This window comes from Mizuhopecten yessoensis, unplaced genomic scaffold (assembly GCF_002113885.1).
Source record: "Mizuhopecten yessoensis strain PY_sf001 unplaced genomic scaffold, ASM211388v2 scaffold8853, whole genome shotgun sequence".
NCBI lineage: Eukaryota > Metazoa > Mollusca > Bivalvia > Pectinida > Pectinidae > Mizuhopecten > Mizuhopecten yessoensis.
This window is the reverse complement of record NW_018407755.1, coordinates 608,756-633,657: the sequence shown is the minus strand read 5'-3', so window position 1 is coordinate 633,657 and position 24,902 is coordinate 608,756. Positions and strand designations below refer to the sequence as shown.

The 24,902-nt window shown below is 36.4% G+C and overlaps 1 protein-coding gene across 3 annotated transcripts in view; it reads right to left on the bottom strand.

The window, feature by feature from the left end:
• The window catches only part of LOC110456814 (zinc finger protein 362-like), a 271,358-nt gene that overhangs the window by 146,564 nt on the left and 99,892 nt on the right, over positions 1–24,902 (bottom strand). Inside the window, exon 1 of one of the 3 annotated variants that reach the window (XM_021507781.1) lies at positions 7,637–8,271. The exons of the other annotated variants lie outside the window; for them this stretch is intronic. Within the exon in view, the coding sequence (XP_021363456.1) occupies positions 7,637–7,678 (42 nt within the window). The 5' untranslated portion in view covers positions 7,679–8,271. Of the gene's footprint in view, positions 1–7,636; positions 8,272–24,902 lie in introns of those variants that run through there. 3 annotated transcript variants of the gene reach the window in all.

Genomic DNA, 24,902 nt, shown 5'->3' with positions numbered 1-24,902 from the left:
GGGGAAAGGGTGGTCAGGGTTTATATACAATAGAGGGGAAAGGGTGGTCAGGGTTTATATACAATGGAGGGGTGAGGGATGGTCAGGGTTAATATATAATGGAGGGAGGAGGGGTGGTCAGGGTTTATATACAATAGAGGAAGAGGGGTGGTCAGGGTTTATATACAATAGAGGGGAAAGGGTGGTCAGGGTTTATATACAATGGAGGGAGGAGAGGTGGTCAGGGTTTTTATACAATAGAGGGGGAGGGGTGGTCAGGGTTTATATACAATAGAGGAAAAGGGTGGTCAGATATTTGTATATACAATGGAAGGGGGAGGGGTGGTCAGATATTTGTATATACAACGGGGGAGGAGAGGTGGTCAGGGTTTATATACAATAGAGGGAGAGGGGTGGTCAGGGTTATATATAACGGAGGGGAGAGGGGTGGTCAGGATTATATATAACGGAGGGAGGAGGGATGGTCAGGGTTTATATACAATGAGGGAGGATGGATAGTCATGGTTTATATACAATGGAGGGAGGAGGGATGGTCATGGTTTATATACAATGGAGGGAGGAGGGGTGGTCAGGGTTATATATAATGGAGGGAGGAGGGATGGTCAGGGTTTATATACAATGGAGGGAGGAGGGGTGGTCAGGGTTTATATACAATGGGGGAGGAGGGGTGGTCAGGGTTTATATACAATAGAGGGGGAGGTATGGTCAGGGTTTAAATACAATAGAGGGGGAGGGGTGGTCAGGGTTTATATACAAGAGAGGGGGAGGGGTGGTCAGGGTTTATATACAATGGGGGAGGAGGGGTGGTCAGGGTTTATATACAATAGAGGGGGAGGTATGGTCAGGGTTTACATACAATAGATGGGGAGGGGAGGGCAGGGTTTATATACAATGGAGGGAGGAGGGGTGGTCAGGGTTTATATACAATGAGGGAGGAGGGGTGGTCAGGATTTATATACAATGGGGGGAGGAGGGATGGTCATGGTTTATATATAATAGAGGGAGGAGGGATGGTCATGGTTTATATATAATAGAGGGAGGAGGGGTGGTCAGTGTTATATATAATGGAGGGAGGAGGGATGGTCAGGGTTTATATACAATGAAGGGAGAAGGGGGATGTCGTCAACAAAAACAAGACATGTGGGTAAAATAAGATGTATAATGTGTGTAATGTTCTCTCACTATTGTTCATTGTGATGTTGGTTTCCTTGGTTCAATTTGGGTTTTATTTCACAGCCTGACAATATGTTTAAAATGCACATGTTAACTTAGTCTCATCTTATCTTACAGAGAATGAAAGACAGGATTGAAGGCTATAATGACAAGTTACCTGAGTGAGATGTTTTAAATGATAATAGTAAATGACATGGTGGAACAGGATGTGTTGATCAATGGGCATTTCTTGGAAAAATTAACAGCTATAAAATTATTTCAGTCACGCATGGATAGAAGTCTACAAGTAACCACACATATATCTTCATCAGTGGTCATAGCTAGCATGAAGTGCTAAAGGTGAACCATGCCTTGTATATATGTGGTCTTAATGCTGCATGGCCACCACTGCAAGACACAGCTATAGTGGTACCCTATACCTAAGACCACAAGTATTGAACAAAGCTATAGTGGTACCCTATATCTTAGACCACCACTACTGGACACAACTATAGTGGTACCCTATATATTAGACCACCACTACTGGACACAGCAATAGTGGTACCCTATATCATAGACCACCACTACTGGACACAACTATAGTGGTACCCTATATCTTAGACCACCACATTTTTTTACATTGACAGGTAAAAACCTCTTTTCATTAGAATAAATGGGCTTGAAATTTCTTATATATTTGTAAACTTATGATTTATGCATTAATTATTTCAACTTAAATAGATGCAAATTGAATAAATTTCTTTCTTGTCAATATATTTGATTAAGTTTGCATAATCTAATACCTCCCCTTATATGAAATTAATGCCAAAACCATTGTTGTGATGTTGATCCTAACACATACTCAAGGCAATTCTATCCCTACATTTATATGATTGCTCTGACTTATGTTGTTATATTTTACAAAATGTAACATTTGTATGTTAAATATTCCGGAAATAAACTCAGCATTAATGTTTGCTTTATTTATGCAGAACTTGATTGCTTAAAACTGACATCGTTTTGATAGGGTACATACAATTAAACTTTATATCAACAAGAGGCCCAGAGGGCCTGTATCGCTCACCTGGATATCTAAGCAATCATAGCAAAATATTCTCCAAAGGAGATCCAATGGAATATGCCAGACCCCAAGGCCAATCCTTGTAGCATATCTGTATAAGATTTTTCATGCCCAGCAGTTTTATGCATCACACTCAGAGATAAAAAAGTGTTTCTGAAGTGTTCTGGAAGGCTGAAATACTACACTATTTGGACTGCTGTATTCCCTTTGTTTTTTATACAGTTATAATTGACGATGTGATCCAATTGACATATAAACAGAATTTAAGGCCAAAACGAAACTAGAAGGGAGAAAGCACAGCAACTCTTTATTGAAGTGTACCATGGCAACAATTATTATCACAAAGAAGAGTTCCACCAATAGTCTTTTGACTTGGAGTAGTCTCCCTTCTAAATATAAGACGAAGTACTACCACTAGGGACTTTTTCTGGCTTATAGTTACACATTTTCCAATGGTCATTGTTTTTTCATATGCCTTATGGCTGATAATTGACACTGTGTATCTATCAATTCTGGATGATGACATATTCATAAAGTGTAGGATTTAAAATGTAAAGGTCCCCAGTTTGATCCTTGTGGTTTTTGTGACAACTATAACTTTGTAAAACACATCATAACATGTGACTTAACTATGGAATTATTCTATGAAGAAGACTTGCACAAATATTCCTCAATCATTGGTAATAATATAGTTTATATTGTTGGTTCCCTGTAACTACACTAACATGCAAACCTGGATTATTTCCCCCTCTTCTACAGACAACTAAAATGATTCAGTAACATTTTTTTCATCTGAACAATTCCTCAATTCATTCACCCCTAAAATTTTAATATGAACTACTTCCAACCTTTGAATTGGAAGAGTTCAAATGTGTCTTCAGGGGTGAAAGAGTTAATAAGTTCCCTCAATATATTGCCAATTTACCCTATAATGCCAATACTTCTCTGGAAAAGTGGCGACACTATCACAAAATTTCAGTGAACTCAGAATATTTCAATTATATTTCAGAGTGTTTTCAGATATAAATGGTTTATGGCAATATTCTATATTGACTTCAATCTAATTGTACAACTAGAGATTTGTTTCAGTGAACAAAAACATGTCTCCCCTTTTCAGCCTATATGCTGATAAGGGGAGCACTTATTTGACCTTTGAACTTAGAGCTGAATATAACCTTAATAGTTGGATATCATGGTGATCTAAATGTAGTACACTGCACATCTTTTGTGGGTGATGCAGGTATGGTATATGTTTCATCAAATTATCATAAATGGTTTGCAATTTACAGCCCAGTCAACATTTAGCATGAAATTTAGCTCTTATTTGACCTTGACATGAAGGTCACAGTGACCTAATTGCAGTGCCCTGCACACCTGCTGGGGTGATGCAGGTAAAACCCAACTTTCATTCAGATATCTTTTACGGTTTAAACGCTATGGCCTGGACAAGATTAAAAAGAAGAGGAACTATTTAAGAAGCTAGCCCTGTTTTAATGTCTCACTTAATTTGAAGGGATATAGAGTTAAATCATTTCAATATCAGATACAAAACCTTCATAAATCATTTAACAATTCCTTGTCAATATTACAAAACTGTATTCAAATGTTATTTACATTTATGCTATAAAAATTGGAAAAAATATTCATGACAAACTACCAGGTTAAATTCACCTGTCATAGCATTTAAATTAGTATAATCAGAAATTAAATATTCATGAAAAGTCAAACCACCTTTAATTTTCTTAAGTCCACCATGGGAAAGTCCATCAACGCAAGTGATTTATATTGAGGTGGTCTCTTAATAAAAGTTCAATTAACAATGAGAATTAATACAAGGCAAAGTTTTAAAACAAGTGGTCTCTTAACACAGGTGGTCTCTTAATTCAGGTGGTTTCTTAACACAGGTGGTCTCTTAGTAAAAGTTAAATCAACAATGAGAGTTAATACAAGGCAAAGTTTTAAAACAAGTGGTCTTTTAATACAGGTGGTCTATTAATACAGGTAGTCTCTTAATAAAATCTCAATTAACAATGAGAGTTAATACAAGGCAAAGTTTTAAAACAAGTGGTCTCTTAACACAGGTGGTCTCTTAATACAAGTGGTCTCTTAACACAGGTGGTCTCTTAATACAGGTGGTTTCTTAACACAGGTGGTCTCTTAGTAAAAGTTCAATCAACAATGAGAGTTAATACAAGGCAAAGTTTTAAAACAAGTGGTCTCTGAACACACATGGTCTCTTAACACACATGGTCTCTTAACACACATGGTCTCTTAATGCAGGTGGTTTCTTAACACAGGTGATCTCTTAATACAGGTGGTTTCTTAAAAGAATGTTTTTTTGAGCAGACTTTTGCTACGCTTCAACTCATTATGTGTAATTTCTTTTTGCTAAATGTTAGGTCCAACTATTGATCAATATTACTGACATTCTTATTTTATATATCAGAACATTACATATTACTGTATTATACCTAATGGTAAAACAAAAATACTGTATTATGTATAACAATATTATAAAGTATTGTATTTTGTATATTAGTCATATATTTCTCTATTATGTATAACAGCGTTATATATTGAACTATTTATAAAAGTGTTGTATTATGTATATTCATATAATACCTTTCCCAATGATGAATAACAATATTATATAATATATTACTTATAACAGTACTGTTATACAGTATTGTATTGTGTATATTCATATTATATCTTTCCCCATGATGTATACCAGTAATATATGTCTTGTATAATTGTATTCTTGGTTTTATGGAAATTACTATCTTTTTCAATATAATAAATAATAATAAAAAGAATCAGTTAAAATATTTTTTTTTAAAATAAAGAATTTCATCACAGAACTGTATATTTTCTAATGCTTCTGAGATTTATATATTTATTTATATATAGTGACATTATATAATCCTATGGCCTTCGGAGTAAAGACAATCATGCCATTTGTTCAAAGAAGCTGTAAACAGATATTTAATAAGCACATTATTTGTAGTTTTTTTTACACAAAACAAGCAGCACACAATTGGAAACGATGATAATTGTTTTTGAGATGTTGGCCATGCATTCTCTCCAGTTCCAGATTGATCATCAGTAACTTGAAGACCTCCAGTGTGTTCCACGTGAATGTTTTATAGATATATATAGATAGAAAAAAATTGACAGTTAATTATATATGTGAGTGATCTTACGTACTCTAAAAAAAATCCCTTCAACTCCATATATATTTATAAATCTGATTATATCAAAATATATGAAATCTGTTAAAATAAAATTAACCCTGAACTCTATATGGTGTCACAAAATATACATTATACCTTTCATTATTGACGTCCTAACTTGTATCTATACGTAGCTATGTGTAAAGTGTCTCAACATTGATAATTAATGTGCTAATGCTTTACTGATCTACATGTTTCTGATTTTATAACATTTCATATATCTACCCGACAAAGAGAACATAATAGGGTTTAGTTCCCCTGATGAACCTCTGAAGAGGAGAAAGCGCTAGGGAAGTCGAAGAGACTCTTGTCCTCTGTTTATTATATTTTACCATCACAAGGACTTGAAATGTTTTTCTGGTTATATATATATATGTGTGTTATAAGTGCATAGTTTCAGTTTTTGACAGTGGTACAATGGTCTCTAATTATGTATTATATATGTATACATGTAACTTAAAACATATTTTATTGTCCAAAATTGGTAAAATAAAATCGTCACAAGTTATTAAACTTGTGAAACCATCTTCTATCAAAATGCCAATCACAGATGATTTCATAGTCATTAAGAATTTAAAGTCAAAATCAGTAGCTCATAATCAAAATATTTAAATGTTTACCAAGCTTCACTGGAAATTAGCTTTAATAGTTTTTTAAACGAGTTGTGGCCTCTTGTAAATGAAATATTATTATTATAAAAATTATGTATGTATATATGTACCAGGTCCTTCCTAGTGGAGGAAGAAAAAGGAATGAAAAATAAAGAAATACATAAAAAGATGGATATATATTTATGGGCTATTGGCTATGAGGGCAGTATTTTTTCAGGAGATGCTGCTATAAAAATTACTTGCAATTATATCTGTATTAATATAAAATACATGTCCAAACAAAATGTACTTCATGATGGAGATAGACAAAAGAATGAACCAATGGACAAACAGATAAATGAAAGACAGATGAACGTTCTCAGCCTGTGAGGTTGGATTTTGAGGTGGTCCTATCAAAAACCCATTTTCACCAGGTGACAAATAAAAAAAACATCTAGGCTATATTGCTCTACTTAAGATGTAGATTTTTCAAAAACAGTTCTTGATTAATTCTTGAAAATGGATTCATTATCAACATATTTTGTTTCTTAATGAGATTTTAACGATGGGAAAAATAACGTTTGCCTAGCTGTTGCTACTCTGTGTGTGTGTGTATGTGTGTGTGCAGCATTTCTACCAGAGTTCAGTGTGATGTATAATGTACAGAAATATTTTTAAAGGTTGTATTGTAAAAACATCATACAGAAAATTGTGTTTTAATAAAACAGATCTGTGTGATTAAAGCACCTAACTTTCAGATGTTACACCTAGAATATATTATTGTAATCAGATAGGGAACATGGAGTTATTTCAAACAGAAATTTGCATATTATAATCATGCATTACATTTTTATTTTTTTCATAATTATTTTTCTATAGTTGGTCCCAAGATCATCAGACAGGAGAATACTTCTATTGTGAATGTCGAGTATTGTGTATGCCTGTATCTGAGTATTTCATGCTTTATACATTTAATTGAGATTTTACATACAGAAAGTTGTATGTCATAATCATGCATCAAATTGGGAGCTTTTTCGTACAGGATAATTTATATTATTATTGTACAGTATCATGTCATACAAAAAGCTATATGAAAGGATCAAACATTTATTTTGGAATTTTTCATTCAAAAAGTTTGTATCGTATAACAATACTGTATATAAAGTTAAGTTGTAAAGTATTTAAGAAAATTAAGTTGGAAGTACTTTTCAGGAAAGAAAAAAACAAACTTTCTATTGTATTCAAAGTTGTATATATATATATATATATATATAGTAACACTATTTTTTTATTGTTCTGATTCAAATTTCCAAATAAATCCAGACAATTCATGAACAGATATTGTACCTTTTCTTCATTGCATCATTGAGGTAAATTAAATAATTGGTCCAATAAAATGGCTGTAAAAACAAATTGCTGTAGAACTAACCTTGGTTAATACATTGGATTAAGTTTGTTTAAACATAGATAGTACACTTTCCTTCCAGATAATTATACATAAAACTTCCTCCCAATATCTCGGGTAACACAGACACACATATATAACACACACATGTATATATGATAATATATTCACGTACCTGAACCATCATCCTGAAAATATTTTCAAACTCCAAATCCATAAAAATTTCAAAACGGGGAATATGTAAATGACCTGAAAGCCATCGGAAAGGCGGAGTTTGGTGGCATATACCTTACTATTCGGGAAGGAATTCAACTTTTTAAAAGTTAGACACTGCACTTCCTGTTTTTTACTTCTTCATAATTTTATCGTAAAATGTTTTATACTGGCAGGAACTGTGTCACTACATTTTACAATCACTATATCTAATGTCCCTTCTATATAAATGGTATGGCAGTTTAACAGCCTAAACCCATGCAGGCTAAGTTGTATTACTTTCCACTTTAAAATGTTTTGTCGTATCGTAAATGGCCTCCACAGTTGAGTGGCTCGAGACGTTTCAGTTCTTGATCAGTGAGCACGGTGCAACACCGTAATGTCATGCAATTGTTTGATGTCTAGGTGTGATTAACTCAACCCATCTCTTTTTGACGAGTAAAAGTCAGCGACAGGCGCACAGGTACGTAACACAGGTAAGGCACAGGTATTTAACACACATCAGTACCCCGGGGTAAAGTATTCACTACACATGTCTGAAACTGTATAGATCCACTCAGTGCACACAATCTTTCTCCCCATGAATCCCTCCTTCTCCGTTCCACCAAAAACACAGTAACACTATCCCACCATGCATGTGTACCTCTGGGCTCTGTGTTTAGACAAACTCTACAAGGGCATATTTTGACTAGGTTATTATTACAACATATGATGCTTACAGGTCTAGGGTATGAAATAAGAAAAACAGTCAGGAGTGATAGGGTCAAAATCTGTCCTTGTATTTAGGCAGAATGTTCTCTAGTAGTACCCATTATCCATTCTCAATCCATCCTTGTTCATTTGTATACATTCAAAAGCTGTTCTGGTACACATTCCAAAAATGTTCTACTAGTATCTATTGAATCAAGTCTGTCCTAGTAAAACATAAGGTACTCATCAATAACTGTCTAAGTACCTCATTAAGGGGGCCGGGTTACCTGTTCTCCCGTGTTTTCCCTCCTCCCATCGGCTGACTTTCCTCCCAGACACATTAACACTGACATACACATACATACAGCAGCACTATTTTTTTCTGACTGACCGACTACAAGCCTGTGGTGAGGTTGACCTCATCAGGTCACAAAGGTTGTGCAGGGGTCAGTCATAGTATTTGACCACACAGCAACAACAGCTAGCCTTCAGGGCAATCAGTAGGTGTTCCAGTGTCTGGTCAGAATTACAGAGCAGACAACTTCACAATATAAGGTCTCTGACCAGAGGCAAGGATAGATTTCCAAGGGGATTTACACTGTATAAACTGTGTTTCCTAAAGAGGTGTACGGGAAGACCATGTATCCTACAGACTATGAGAGGGTAGCTAGACCATGTATCCTACAGACTGTGAGAGGGTAGACCATATATTCTACAGACTGTGTGAGGGTAGCTAGACCATGTATCCTACAGACTGTAAGAGTAGACCTTGTATCCTACAGACTGTGAGAGGGTAGCTAGACCATGTATCCTACAGACTGTGAGAGTAGACCATGTATCATACAGACTGTGAGAGGGTAGCTAGACCATGTATCCTACAGACTGTGAGAGGGTAGCTAGACCATGTATCCTACAGACTGTGAGAGTAGACCATGTATCCTACAGACTGTGAGAGGGTAGCTAGACCATGTATCCTACAGACTGTGAGAGGGTAGACCATGTATCCTACAGACTGTGAGAGGGTAGCTAGACCATGTATCCTACAGACTGTGTGAAGGTAGACCATGTATCCTACAGACTGTGTGAAGGTATACCATGTATCATACAGATTATGTGAGGGTATAGCTAGACCATGTATTCTACAGACTGTGAAAGGGTAGCTAGACCTATATCCTACAGACTGTGAGAGAGTAGCTAGACCATGTATCCTACAGACTGTGTGAAGGTAGACCATGTATCCTACAGATTGTGTGAGGGTAGCTAGACCATGTATCTTACAGACTGTGTGAAGGTATACCATGTATCATACAGATTATGTGAGGGTATAGCTAGACCATGTATTCTACAGACTGTGAGAGAGTAGCTAGCCCATGTATCCTACAGACTGTGTGAGGGTAGACCGAGTATCCTACAGATTATGTGAGGGTAGCTAGACCATGTGTCCTACAGACTGTGTGAAGGTAGACCATGTATCCGATAGATTATGTGAGGGTAGCTAGACCATGTGTCCTACAGACTGTGTGAAGGTAGACAATGCATCCTAAAGACTGTAGGAGGGTATAGCTAGACCATGTATTCTACAGACTGTGAAAGGGTAGCTAGACCTATATCCTACAGACTGAGAGAGAGTAGCTAGACCATGTATCGTACAGACTGTGTGAAGGTAGACCATGTATCGTATAGCTAGACCATGTATTCTACTGACTGTGAAAGGGTAGCTAGACCTATATCCTACAGACTGAGAGAGAGTAGCTAGACCATGTATCGTACAGACTGTGTGAAGGTAGACCATGCATCCTAAAGACTGTAGGAGGGTAGACCATGTATCCTACAGACTGTGTGAGGGTAGACGGTGTATCCTACAGACTGTGTGAGGGTAGACGGTGTATCCCACAGACTGTGTGAGGGTAGACCGTGTATCCTACAGACTGTGTGATGGTAGACCATGTATCCTACAGACTGTGTGAGGGTAGACGGAGTATCCTACAGACTGTGTGAGGGTAGACGGTGTATCCCATAGACTGTGTGAGGGTAGACCGTGTATCCTACAGATTATGTGAGGGTAGCTAGGCCATGTATCCTACAGACTGTGTGAAGGTAGACCATGCATCCTAAAGACTGTAGGAGGGTGGACCATATACCCTACAGACTGTGTGAGGGTAGACCGTGTATCCTACAGCCTGTGTGATGGTAGACCATGTATCCTACAGACTGTGTGGAGGTAGACCTTGTATCCTACAGACTGTGAGGGTAGACGATGTATCCTACAGACTGTGTGAGGGTAGACAATGTATCCTACAGATTATGTGAGGGTAGCTAGGCCATGTATCCTACAGACTGTGTGAAGGTAGACCTTGTATCCTACAGACTGTGAGGGTAGACCATGTATCCTACAGACTGTGAGAAGGTAGACCATGTATCCTACAGACTGTGAGAGGGTAGCTAGACCATGTATCCTACAGACTGTGTGAAGGTAGACCTTGTATCCTACAGACTGTGAGGGTAGACCATGTATCCTACAGACTGTGTGGAGGTAGACCTTGTATCCTACAGACTGTGAGGGTAGACCATGTATCCTACAGCCTGTGAGAAGGTAGACCATGTATCCTACAGACTGTGTGAGGATAGACCATGTATCCTAAAGACTGTAGGAGGGTAGACCATGTATCCTACAGACTGTGTGAAGGTATACCATGTATCATACAGATTATGTGAGGGTAGCTAGACCATGTATTCTACAGACTGTGAGAGGGTAGCTAGACCATGTATCCTACAGACTGTGTGAGTAGACCCCATATCCTACAATCTATTTCGGACCCAATTATGTATCCTACAGACTGTGTGAGACTGTGTGAGGGTAGACCGTGTATCCTAAAGACTGTAGGAGGGAGGACCATGTATCCTACAGACACTGTGTGAAGGTAGACCATGTATCCCAAAGACTGTAGGAGGGTGGACCATGTATCCTACAGACTGTGGGAGGGGAGACGGTGTATCCTACAGACTGTGTGAGGGGAGACCGTGTATCCTACAGACTGTGTGGGGGTAGAACGTGTATCCTACAGACTGTGTGAGGATAGACCATGTATCCTAAAGACTGTAGGAAGGTGGACCATGTATCCTACAGACTGTGTGATGGTAGAGCATGTATCCTACAGACTGTGTGAGTAGACCCCATATCCTACAATCTATTTCGGACCCAATTATGTATCCTACAGACTGTGTGAGTAGACCCCATATCCTACAATCTATTTCGGACCCAATTATGTATCCTACAGACTGTGTGAAGGTAGACCTTGTATCCTACAGACTGGGAGGGTAGACTTTGTATCCTACAGACTTTGTGATGGGAGACCATGAATCCTACAGACTGAGTGAGGGAAAACCGTGGATCCTAGAGACTGTGTGGGGGTAGATCATGTTTCCTACAGACTGTGAGGGTAGATCATGAATCCTACAGACTGTGTGAGTAGACCCCATATCCTACAATCTATTTCGGACCCAATTATGTATCCTACAGACTGTGTGAGACTGTGTGAGGGTAGACCGTGTATCCCACAGACTGTGTGAGGGGAGACCGTGTATCCTACAGACTGTGTGAGGATAGACCATGTATCCTAAAGACTGTGTGAAGGTAGACCATGTATCCCAAAGACTGTAGGAGGGTGGACCATATATCCTACAGACTGTGTGAGGGTAGACGGTGTATCCTACAGCCTGTGTGAGGGTAGACCGTGTATCCATGGTTCATACAGAGTGTAGTGAATACTTTACCCCGGGGTAAAGTATTCACTACACTCTGTATGAACCATGGATACACGGTCTACCCTCACACAGTCTCACACAGTCTGTAGGATACATGCTCTAGCTACCCTCACATAATCTGTTGGATACATGGTCTACCTTCACACAGCCTGTAGGATACATGGTCTACCTTCTCACAGTCTGTAGGATACATGGTCCACCCTCCTACAGTCTTTAGGATACATGGTCTATCCTCAAACAGTCTGTAGGATACATGGTCTACCTACCCTCTCACAGTCTGTAGAATACATGGTCTAGCTTCCCTCACATAATCTGTATGATACATGGTATACCTTCACGCAGTCTGTAGGATACATGGTCTAGCCACCCTCTCACAGTCTGTAGGATACATGGTCAACCCTCCTACAGTCTTTAGGATACACGGTCTAACCTCACACAGTCTGTAGGATACACGTTCTACCCCCACACAGTCTGTAGGATACACGGCCTACCCTCACACAGTCTGTGGGAGGGTAGACCGTGTATCCTACAGATTATGTGAGGGTATCTAGACGATGTATCTTACAGACTGTGTGAAGGTAGACCGTGTATCCCACAGACTGTGTGAGGGGAGACCGTGTATCCTACAGACTGTGTGAGGATAGACCATGTATCCTAAAGACTGTAGGAGGGTTGACCATGTATCCTACAGACTGTGTGAACGTAGACCATGTATCCTAAAGACTGTGTGAAGGTAGACCATGTACCCTACAGACTGTGTGAGGGTAGACCATGTATCCTGCAGACTGTGTGAAGGTAGACCGTGTATCCCACAGACTTTGTGATGGTAGACCATGTATACTACAGACTGTGTGAAGGTAGACCTTGTATCCTACAGACTGGGAGGGTAGACTTTGTATCCTACAGACTTTGTGATGGTAGACCATGTATACTACAGACTGTGTGAAGGTAGACCAAGCATCCTAAAGACTGTAGGAGGGTGGACCATGTATCCTACAGACTGTGAGAAGGCAGACCATGTATCCTACAGACTGTGGGAGGGGAGACGGTGTATCCTACAGACTGTGTGGGGGTAGAACGTGTATCCTACAGACTGTGTGATGGTAGACCGTGTATCCTACAGACTGTGCGAGGGTAGACCGTGTATCCTACAGACTGGGTGAAGGTAGACCTTGTATCCTACAGACTGGGAGGGTAGACTTTGTATCCTACAGACTTTGTGATGGTAGACCATGTATACTACAGACTGTGTGAAGGTAGACCATTTATCCTACAGACTGTGTGAAGGTATACCATGTATCCTACAGACTGTGTTAAGGTATACCATGTATCATACAGATTATGTGAGGGTAGCTAGACCATGTATTATACAGACTGTGAGAGGGTAGCTAGACCATGTATACTACAGACTGTGTGAGGGTAGACGGTGTATCCTACAGCCTGTGTGAGGGTAGACCGTGTATCCTACATATTATGTGAGGGTAGCTAGACCATGGATTCTACAGACTGTGAGAGGGTAGATAGACCATGTATCCTACAGACTGTGTGAGGGTAGACCGTGTATCCTAGAGACTGTGTGGGGGTAGATCATGTTTCCTACAGACTGTGAGGGTAGATCATGTATCCTACAGACTGTGTGAGTAGACCCCATATCCTACAATCTATTTCGGACCCAATTGTTAAACACTCCCCTTTAACATATTTGACATTTCTGACCCTTTTTGAAGGTCAAGGCTAATCTGAGCAAGCTACAAGCCAAATATCATAACCTCTGACTTTCTGGTTCTGTAGAAGAAGAACTTTTGTGTAGTTGCCACTAGAGTTGATTTTGAATAGGAGTTGATTTCAAGCCCTTCACTCCTGCAAACTACGGGCCCTTAATATCATCACTCTATGCATCATGGTCCATGAAATGATATCCATTTAAAACTTTTAACACATTTTACCATTGACCATAAATAATGTTAAAAATTGCAGTTTAAAAGTAAGGAAGGACGCTTGTTTGGGGATATGGTTTATGGAACTATTGAATATTTGATTGCAATATTGCACATTACCAAATCAAAGACCGGGCGAGCCTAGTTTAAATATGAAGGGGTGAATGAGTTATTGAGAGTAGCAGGAAATATTTGACTTATATATTTTTCCTTCCAAAGAGCTTGTTTTAAGATATTACAAAGTTTATTATAATCATTGGGTGGTTGAGATAAGATCTGTATTTAAGGATATTTTTGTATTCAATTTGTTTGATTAATTAACCCTTTCACCACTGTAGACCATAATGGACTCATCCATATCAATGCATGGAAGAGTCTACTAAAGTTACATAGGGGTGAAAGGGTTAATGATTACTCACTGAGCTAACAATGTGTAATGTTATCAAAGTGCTATAAATGTAAACTGAGGATTATGGATGTTTTGTTATTAAAAAATGATTTACATTGTTCAAAACAGGATAACTCTACTTGTTGATTTGATATTTGTTCAGGTTTCCAGAGACTATTTTTTGATTTTAGAGAAAAACAACACCTACCCAACATATAATACACTTAGAATTTATAATGGGGGGGGGGGAATCAAAAACAAAAATAAAATATGTTTATGCATAGATTTGAAACATCACCTTTATATAAATAATAAGTGTCATCAATACAGGTCCAAATTGAAATAATATTTTTGAAAAATCAATAAACTGATGAAAACTAATGAATAAGGGAAATGTGGCTGCAGATAAAAGATATTTACATGAAAAGAAACAGTTGTCCTTGGCTGTAAGTTATATCTGTATATAAAAATTTGTTTCATGAGATTGAACCAGGAAGGAGAAAGATTTGATTTGTATGGTAAATGTATTAAACTTGAACACATGTTCTAATCCTGCAGCAATGCTTTTAGTCACCTGTATATCCACATACATCAACTGCAGGCTGTGAGAGAAATTCAGCCTTTATCACCAGCAGAAGAAGGCAAAAAGATATTTTCTAAAATCAATTTTCCCCAATATTTCTGTACCATTCTTCAAAATAGAGTTTATAGATACAATGAAACCTGTCTTATTGGACACCTGGATATTTCAACTTCCTGTCTAACCTGAATACTGTAATCTCATTTCTAAAACAAAAAATCTATCAAATATGACCTGTGTATATGTATCCCACCATTCTCTATAGTCAGAGCAATATGTTGGGACCAAAATGATGTCAGATTATACAGGTTTCATTGTGTAGCAAAATTTTAAGTTTCAAATTATAAACTTTTTATTTCAAAACTTAACGATGTTTATATACGTATATCAAGGTTTCCAAGTTATACAGTAATCATTCATTAACAAATGTACGAGGTAGACAGGGGTCAGAAAGGACAGGTAACAATGTAGAGAGTATAGAAGGCTTGGATGAGACAGCTAAATTATTGAAATCAAATCAAAAGTCCTATCTCCAGATTTTTAAACAGCAACAGTTATCATTATTACATCCACAATGGCCAATAAGCACAAGAGAGGTCATAAGGGCCAACAGCTATGGAAATAAAGCTAACAATACACATCAGACAAATGTAACTGATACATTACTTAAAAGGATTAACAAAGAACTTGCCATAGCATTGTCAGCTTACCTACAAATAAGACAGGATTGACAAATTGTAGCTAGATATATTAATGTCGCAATATTTCTGTACCAGTTACAGATGATTGGCCTGAGGAAGGTTCATTATTACTGTGCTTGACAAGTCGTGACACTGACATGTAAACATGGAGAATCTCAAGAAGTTCCCAATATGTAAAATTTTATTCTTGCTCTACCAAGACATTTTTTTAAAAATATTGAAATTGGAGAAATAAAATAAATACCATCAGATTTTTTTATTTGATATGATATGGTAAAGTCATCAGAAGGTGGAAATTGAAGACATTTAAACAAAATGTATGTGACTATGTCAGTACGCCGAGACATACCCTTGTTTTACAACCTCTGGGTGAGTTAAGTCTAAGGGAGACAACCCTTACATTAAACACTGACCACACAGCATGAGGGCAAGATTATTATAAGGTAGGTATTGTACAGAACTGATTTCCCACAGGTTTCTATGTTATTGGTGAAAAATGTATATCACCCTCCTATACATATGAATGGGTTTAAACTACTGCAGATTAAATTCTACAGCTTTCTCTGGATAAAATGCTGTTGTACTTGATATTTTTGCAAAACAATAGTTTTTCCAGGATTGGATACTATTTTCGTCTAAGGTCTGCAGTTCCACAGAGAATAAACATTCAACAACTCTGCAATCTTAAAAATAAATAAAAGCAAACCAGCAAAAATTACATAAGTGTTCCAGTACCTCAAATACAAGGACTAATTATGCATTTGTCATTGTAATAGTTTAGTTTCTAGATGTTTTTGTTTCATTTTCAACCAGTCGACACTCTTCAAAGCAAATTATGTCTTTCTTCCTCTTTTACTATTCTTGTATTCCCTGGTACAATTCCTATGAGTACTGTTTTTATCTGTCAACAAGCCCATGTCTCAATATAAGCCCACTCACATCTGTAAAACATCAGTAAAAATGCCACCAAATGCTACTTCATTGTTCATTAAACCAAAACTTTTTGCATCTGATAAATTAAGACAAGTCTTCAAAAAAAAAAAATTTAAAACATTAATCCATGTCACCTTGAAATTGAGTTAAGGTCCTTTATTTTAACAAATTTTAAAGCCTTTCAATTACGAAAGCTAGAAACTACATATCCTAACTCAATGCATCATGGTTCTTTGGTAGTATTTCTTTGAACTTCCCAATACATTCGACCTGTGATCATGAAAGTAGATAAAGGTAAATTTGTTAAACAAATATGATATTCATTTGCCTTTTTAATTTTTTAACACATTTGACTCCCCTAGTGTGGCTTGAATATAGGTCAAGTCGATTGATTTTATTAAACTTGATAGCCCTTTAGTCCAGCAAGCTACTGAATAAATCACATCACATTTCACATATCATGCTTCTTTAGATAAATCAGTTTTCATCACATTTGACCCCTGAAACCTTGAATGTGGGTCAAGGTCATTTATTTTTGTGAATTGAAATATAATATCACTTCCTTCCAGTAAGCTCCAAGCCAAATATCATGACCTTGGGCCTTACAGTTCTTAATTAGTTTTGAAAAAATTAAGACAGACAGACAGATGGACACTGCAACAAAACATAAACTTTACAGGCATTTAATGTCAGGTGAGCTAAAAAAAAATGTCATTTCTATTTCATAGACTTATTTGTCAAGTTTTGTCGGGACGATTCCCATGCTAAATGACCTTTTTGATGGTACACCAGTTTCCTGTAAAAGAATCTACATTTCAATAAAGTGTGACATTTCTATCCTCAGTAGAATCAGTGAGTTATTCCATAATCCATATTTTACATCCTCACTGAATATATTGTTGCTGTTTTTTTTTAAAAAGACTGAAGGTTAAAACTCACAGGGATATTTAAGGTAACACGTTCTCTGACAGACAGTAAGTTAACCCAATCAAGCTTATGACTATTTGGCGAAGGGGTCTACTATATGTTGCAATAGTGGATAACCACATTTGCATGTTATGGAATAAACCAGAAGTTAGGCTGGGGCAGTAAAACAGAAATACCAGATTCCACTGGCACAATGTATGGTTAGCTTAACAATGAAATGTTCAAATGGAGCTTTTCTCTACTACAATGCAAGATAAAGTTAATTCAAATTAACATCATTTGGGCAAAACAACAAAAAACAACAAAAATTAATCTAAAAAAACTCTATCTTTTTAAAATGATATGAAAAGTATATGATCTTTTAAATGTTAATATTGAGCTGTAAGATGACTATGCATGCTCTGTAAATTTTGCTTCAGACTGGAGAAATTTACTCTGTAGGTGTCAATTACGAAAACCTCAAAACAAATCTGCTAATTATTACACGTGAACCCAACTATGACCAACTACTCGATGGCTTGAATGGTGAAGTTTGGAGTTCTAGTCCACTATGTACACAAAAACCTCTCATTTAACAATTACTCATTTATCAAAGAAAGACATATTTCTCCTCAATAAAAGAAAATCTATAATTTTAACTAGTTCATCGCAATAGCAAAAGTAGCACAATAGCATTTTTTTAATAGATTCTGTTAAGTAGGAAGTTGATAGAATAACAACAATTTGAATGGGAAGGGAGCTAGGATATATGGCCAGCTCCCCCATAAAAAGGCAGAGGGTGGTGGGGGCATAAAAACAAACACATCTTTAAGACATGAATGCCCCCACACCGATAAAAATTAGTTCAGATGTTCAAGAATTTTCTATGGATAATAATGGTGAAGTTGACTTTAATGCTCTGAAATAAGAAGGTATCTGAAGGAATTCTGTCATTTTAGTAGCAGAGAGTTGGGATGATTCGGTACTTTTTTTATGAAGATAGAAAATGCCGAAAAATCTGAAAATATATTAAATCAGCCACACACAGGACACCAAAAGCTAAAAATGTACAAAGTTATTTCATGTGTTGAGAATCAGATAAAATATTGAAACAAAATATTAAAAAAACAATAATAGGAAAGAACTGTAATATCTTTAATAAGTGCTGAGAAAATTGTGGTACCAAAACAACCTAGTACCAAAACATCTGTTCTCTCATCTTGAGTATTCTTTTTATACATACTCTTTCTCTGTATAGATTTGATCAAAATCTGTTTGGAAACAAATTAAAGTGACTATAAAGTGATGAGACAAATTTCTATAAATAGTATCAGTGACCATGACCTTGGAAATCTAAAATTAAAGGTAATTTTAAAGATAACATAAAATCAGTTGTTTAATTATATTTTAAAAACTGAGAATTTTACATTGAAAAATACTTCTAAGGACAAAAGAAATGCTATACATTTTTGTTCAAACTCGATCTACTCTTTATCTGATATGTGAAATGACAGAGACCTTCGTCAGTGTAGGTGTTGGAGGCTGACACCTATGTATTTACAGACATGTGATCAGTGAACCCGTCAGGTAATATCTAGAAACCTGTGCGACACCAAAGGATTATACTGGAAATTAACTTCAAATCATTTTAGTTCAAAGTACAACTCTGTCCACAACGATAATGCTGACATTGTTTTTCATCAGCATTCCGCTAATCCTTCACAGGTGTCTCCCTTTTAAGCCGTAAAAGATAAAGCTTTTCCCCCACCCTTCACAGGTGTGTCCCCCGTTTGAGCCGGGAAAGATCAGCTTGTTACCCCCTAGGGGGAGATATCCTCGTGCTGATTAGCACGTGTTTGTTCAATTGTGAGGGCATTAAAATGTATCACTGGTAATTGTGACGTCACCAAAAGTGTATGACTATCGATATTCACACCCTACATGTGTTTTTGTTTGCAAACATGGCAGACTTCTGTCGGTGGATTTGTGACTGAAATAATAGGATTGGAGAAAAATAATCATCCCCTATCTTGAGGATGTAGCAGAGTAATCTGGGGGCAGTTACCATATCTGTAATATTTCTTTGAAATTAATTGGCCAAGTAGATTAGGAGAAGCTGTCAGGAGAATGATTTTTCAACAAAGGGCCATAACTCAATAAAAAGGGTTGAAAAAAAAATATGTGGATGCACAACATCAGCTGGTGCCTATCATATCTAAAAAACTTCCATTGAATCTTGGTTGAAGTTGTCAGGACAAGTATTTTTAACAAAGGGCCATAACTCTGTAGAAAAGGATCATTTTGAAAAAATAATGCATGGATGCACAACACTAGATGGTAGCTATAATATCTGAAAACCTTCATTTAAATTGGCCCAGTAGTTTTGGAGAAGTTGTGCGGGCACACATTTTCCAACAAAGGGCAATAACACTGTCAAAAGGGCCAGAATGAAAAAGATAATACCTTGATGCACGTCACATAAAAACTCTTATTGGTTGTGTAAAAAGAACTTTTCATAATCCATACTTACCAACCTGAAGAAAGTGTTTAGAAAAAATGTAGTTATAATATCTGAATAGTTTTTTTGAAATTGGTCTATAACTGTAGAAGGAGTTGTCCGGACAAAAAGTTTGTAAAAAAGGGTTAAAATGAAATAAATAATACCTGGATGCACAACTTCAGGTTGTAGTTATCATATATTATGAATAGTTCTATATACACAACCAATAAGAGTTTCTATGTAATGTTTTGATAACTAGTACGGTTTGTACACTGTCATCTTCATCAGACAAGTGACCCGAGTGATCGAAGCGTATGCACACAAGTGTAAAGTGTTGCCCACAAAATCTATGTCGATTCTGCTACGCTGTAAGCCTATGTACAATAGTTGCAATCTGTTCAAGCAGCAGATAAAGGAAGCCATCTAGATACGCCGCAATTGGGCCAGTTCTCAATCGAGATGAGGGGGCTCAAAGACTCTCGCACATCTATGACCAAGTACTAAACAAAGCGTAGCTAAATGAAGTCATTTCAGTCCATATATAACAACTATTGTACATACGCTTACAGCAAAAACCGAATCAACATTGTGGACAACTTGTACACATTTTACACCTTTGTGTGCATACGCTTCACTGATCATTTTTCTGATGAAGATGGCAGTGCATGTACATACCCTGAATAGTTTTGTTGAAATTGGTCTTTTACTTTAGTAGGAGTTGTCCGGATAAACTTTTTCTACAGACAGACAGACAGACGGACAGACGGATAGAAAAGCTGATTCCAGTAGACCCCCCCCCCCCCCCTAACTTTGTTGGGGGGTATTACTTGTTAAGTAGTAAAAGTTACATACACAACTCTGGTATAACTAGTTAAGGTTACACAACCCTGGTATAACCAGTTAAAGTTACACAACTCTGGTATAACTAGTTAGAGTTACACAACTCTGATATAACTAGTTAGAGTTACACAACTCTGATATAACTAGTAAAAGTTACACAACCCTGGTATAACTAGTAAAGGTTATGCAACCCTGGTATAACTAGTTGAGGTTACACAACCCTGCTATAACTAGTTGAGGTTACACAACCCTGGTATAACTAGTAAAAGTTACACAACCCTGGTATAACTAGAAAAAGTTACACAACCCTGGTATAACTAGTTGAGGTTACACAACCCTTGTATAACTAGTTGAGGTAACACAATCCTTGTATAACTAGTTGAGATTACACAACCCTGGTATAACTAGTTGAGGTCACACAATCCTTGTATAATTAGTTGAGGTTACACAATCCTTGGATAACTAGTTGGGGTTACACAATCCTTGTATAACTAGTTGTGGTCACACAATCCTTGTATAACTTAAGTTGAAGTTACACAATCCTTGGATAACAAGATGAGGTTGCACAATCCTTGTATAACTAGTTGAGGTCACACAATCCTTGCATAACTTAAGTTGAGGTTACACAATCATTGGATAACTAGTTGAGGTCGCACAATCCTTGTATACCTAATTAAGGTTACACAACCCTGCTATAACTAGTTGAGGTTACACAACCCTGGTATAACAAGTTAAAGTTATACAACCCTGCTATACCTAGTTGAGGTTACACAACCCTGGTATAACTAGTTAAAGTTACACAACCCTGCTATACCTAGTTGAGGTTACACAACCCTGCTATAAATTTAACAGTTTAAGGTACATGAACCTATTATAAATCTTGTTATAACTAGTTATTCTGCACAACCCTGTTATAAGAAAGTTTAAGTTGAAGTACTCAGTTATAACTAACAACCCTGTTATTACAAGCAGTTAGAGTAACATAACCCTGCTTTATAACTAGCTAAGGTAACAATATCCTGTTAACTAGTAAAAATTACGCAACTTTGTTATAACTAACTAACAAAGTCGCACAACCCTATTATAACTAACTGTTAAAGTTACATCACCCTGTTATAACTAACTGTTTAAGTTACATCACCCTGTTATAACTAACTGTTAAAGTTACATCACCCTGTTATAACTAACTGTTAAAGTTACATCACCCTGTTATAACTAACTGTTAAAGTTACAACTGTGAAAGTTACATCACCCTGTTATAACTGTTAAAGTTACATCACCCTGTTATAACTGTTAAAGTTACATCACCCTGTTATAACTAACTGTTAAAGTTACATACCCTGTTATAACTAACTGTTAAAGTTACATCACCCTGTTATAACTAACTGTTAAAGTTACATCACCCTGTTATAACTAACTGTTAAAGTTACATACCCTATTATAACTAACTGTTAAAGTTACATCACCCTGTAATAACTAACTGTTTAAGTTACATCACCCTGTTATAACTAACTGTTAGTTATAACAGGGTGATGTAACTTTTACAGTCGTTATAACTAACTGTTAAAGTTACATCCCCCTGTAATAACTAACCGTTTAAGTTACACCTCCCTGTTATAACTAACTTACATCACCCTGTTATGACTAACTGTTAAAATTACATCACCCTGTAATAACTAGCTGTTTAAGTTACATCACTCTATTTTAACTAAGTGTTAAAGTTACAACTGTTAAAGTTACATACCCTATTATAACTACCTGTTAAAGTTACATCACCATGTTATAACTAACTGTTAAAATTACATCACCCTGTAATAACTAACTGTGTAAGTTACATCACCCTGTAATAACTAACTGTTTACGTTACATCACTCTATTTTAACTAAGTGTTAAAGTTACATACCCTATTATAAATAACTGTTAAAGTTACATCTCCCTGTTATAACTGTTAAAGTTACATCCCCTATTATAACTAACTATTAAAGTTACATCACCCTTTTATAACTAACTGTTTACGATACATCACTCTATTTTAACTAACTGTTAAAGTTACATCACCCTGTTATAACGACTGTAAAGGTTACATCACCCTGTTATAACTAACTGTTAAAATTACATCACCCTGTAATAACTAACTGTTAAAGTTACATCACCCTGTTATAACTAACTGTTTAAGTTACATCCCCCTGTTATAACTAACTGTTAAAGTTACAACTGTTTAAGTTACATCACCCTGTTATAACTAACTGTTAAAGTTACATCATCCTATTATAACTAACTGTTAAAGTTACACCACCCTGTAATAACTAACTGTTAAAGTTACATCACCCTGTTATAACTAACTGTTAAAGTTACAACTGTTAAAGTTACATCACCCTCTTATAACTAACTGTTTACGTTACATCACTCGATTATAACTAACTGTTAAAGTTAAATCACCCTGTTATAACTAACTGGTAAAGTTACATCACCCTGTTATACCTAACTGTTTAAGTTACATCACCCTGTTATAACTAACTGGTAAAGTTACATCACCCTGTTATAAGTAACTGTTTAAGTTACATCACCCTGTTATAACGACTGTAAAGGTTACATCACCCTGTTATAACTAACTGTTTACGTTACATCACTCGATTATAACTAACTGTTAAAGTAACATCACTATGTTATAACAAACTGTTAAAGTTACATCACCCTGGTATAACTAACTGTTTAAGTTACATCTCCCTGTTGTAACTTGCTGTTAAAGTTACATCACCCTGGTATAACTAACTGTTTAAGTTACATCTCCCTGTTGTAACTTGCTGTTAAAGTTACATCACCCTGTAATAACTAACTGGTAACAGTACATCAACCTGTAATAACTAACAGTTAAAGTTACATCACCCTGTTTTAACTAACTGTTAAAGTTACAACTGTTTAGTTTCATCACCCTGGTATTACTAACTGTTAAAGTTACATCGCCCTGTTATAACTAACTGTTAAAGTTAAATCACCCTGTTATAACTAACTGGTAAAGTTACATCACCCTGTTATACCTAACTGTTAAAGTTACATCACACTGTTATAACTAACTGTTTAGGTTACATCACCCTATTATAACTAACTGTTAAAGTAACATCACTATGTTATAACAAACTGTTAAAGTTAAATCACCCTGTTATAACTAACTGGTAAAGTTACATCACCCTGTTATACCTAACTGTTTAAGTTACATCACCCTGTTGTAACTTACTGTTAAAGTTACATCACCCTGTTTTAACTAACTGTTAAAGTTACATCACCCTGTTATAACTAGACAACATGAGTTATTCCAGACGGTGACCTATATTTGACCTTTGAATCTCCTCCTCCCTTGGTGAAATGTAAGACATAGAGCCCCATCCATCTTCTAGACACCTTCCAAGATATCCTACATAAGATTAGCAGCACTTCAAAGTCTCTCTCTGATAATTGATATTTCTTGTTTGTATTTAGACGCAACTACAAACACAACAGAACGAGCCGTGACAGATCCATTCTCTCTCATCCTTCAACAACAGATCATTGCTTTCCAGGTGTAAATTTAAATGTCAGAAATACAGTTTATATATTACCATCAAATGTATTTGTACTTGTCTCTTGTCTCTTCATGTATAAGTGTCTAATTGGTTTGTATACAACATAGTTACTTCAACAAGGGATTTTACCAAAATTTAATTCATATCTTCCCTTGTTTTNATAACTAACTGTTAAAGTTACATCACCCTGTTATAACGACTGTAAAAGTTACATCACCCTGTAATAACTAACTGTTAAACTTACATCACCCTGTTATAACTAACTGTTAAAGTTACATCACCCTGTAATAACTAACTGTTAAAGTTACATCACCCTGTTATAACTAACTGTTTAAGTTACATCACCCTGTTGTAACTTACTGTTAAAGTTACATCACCCTGTAATAACTAACTGTTAAAGTTACATCACCCTGTTATAACTAACTGTT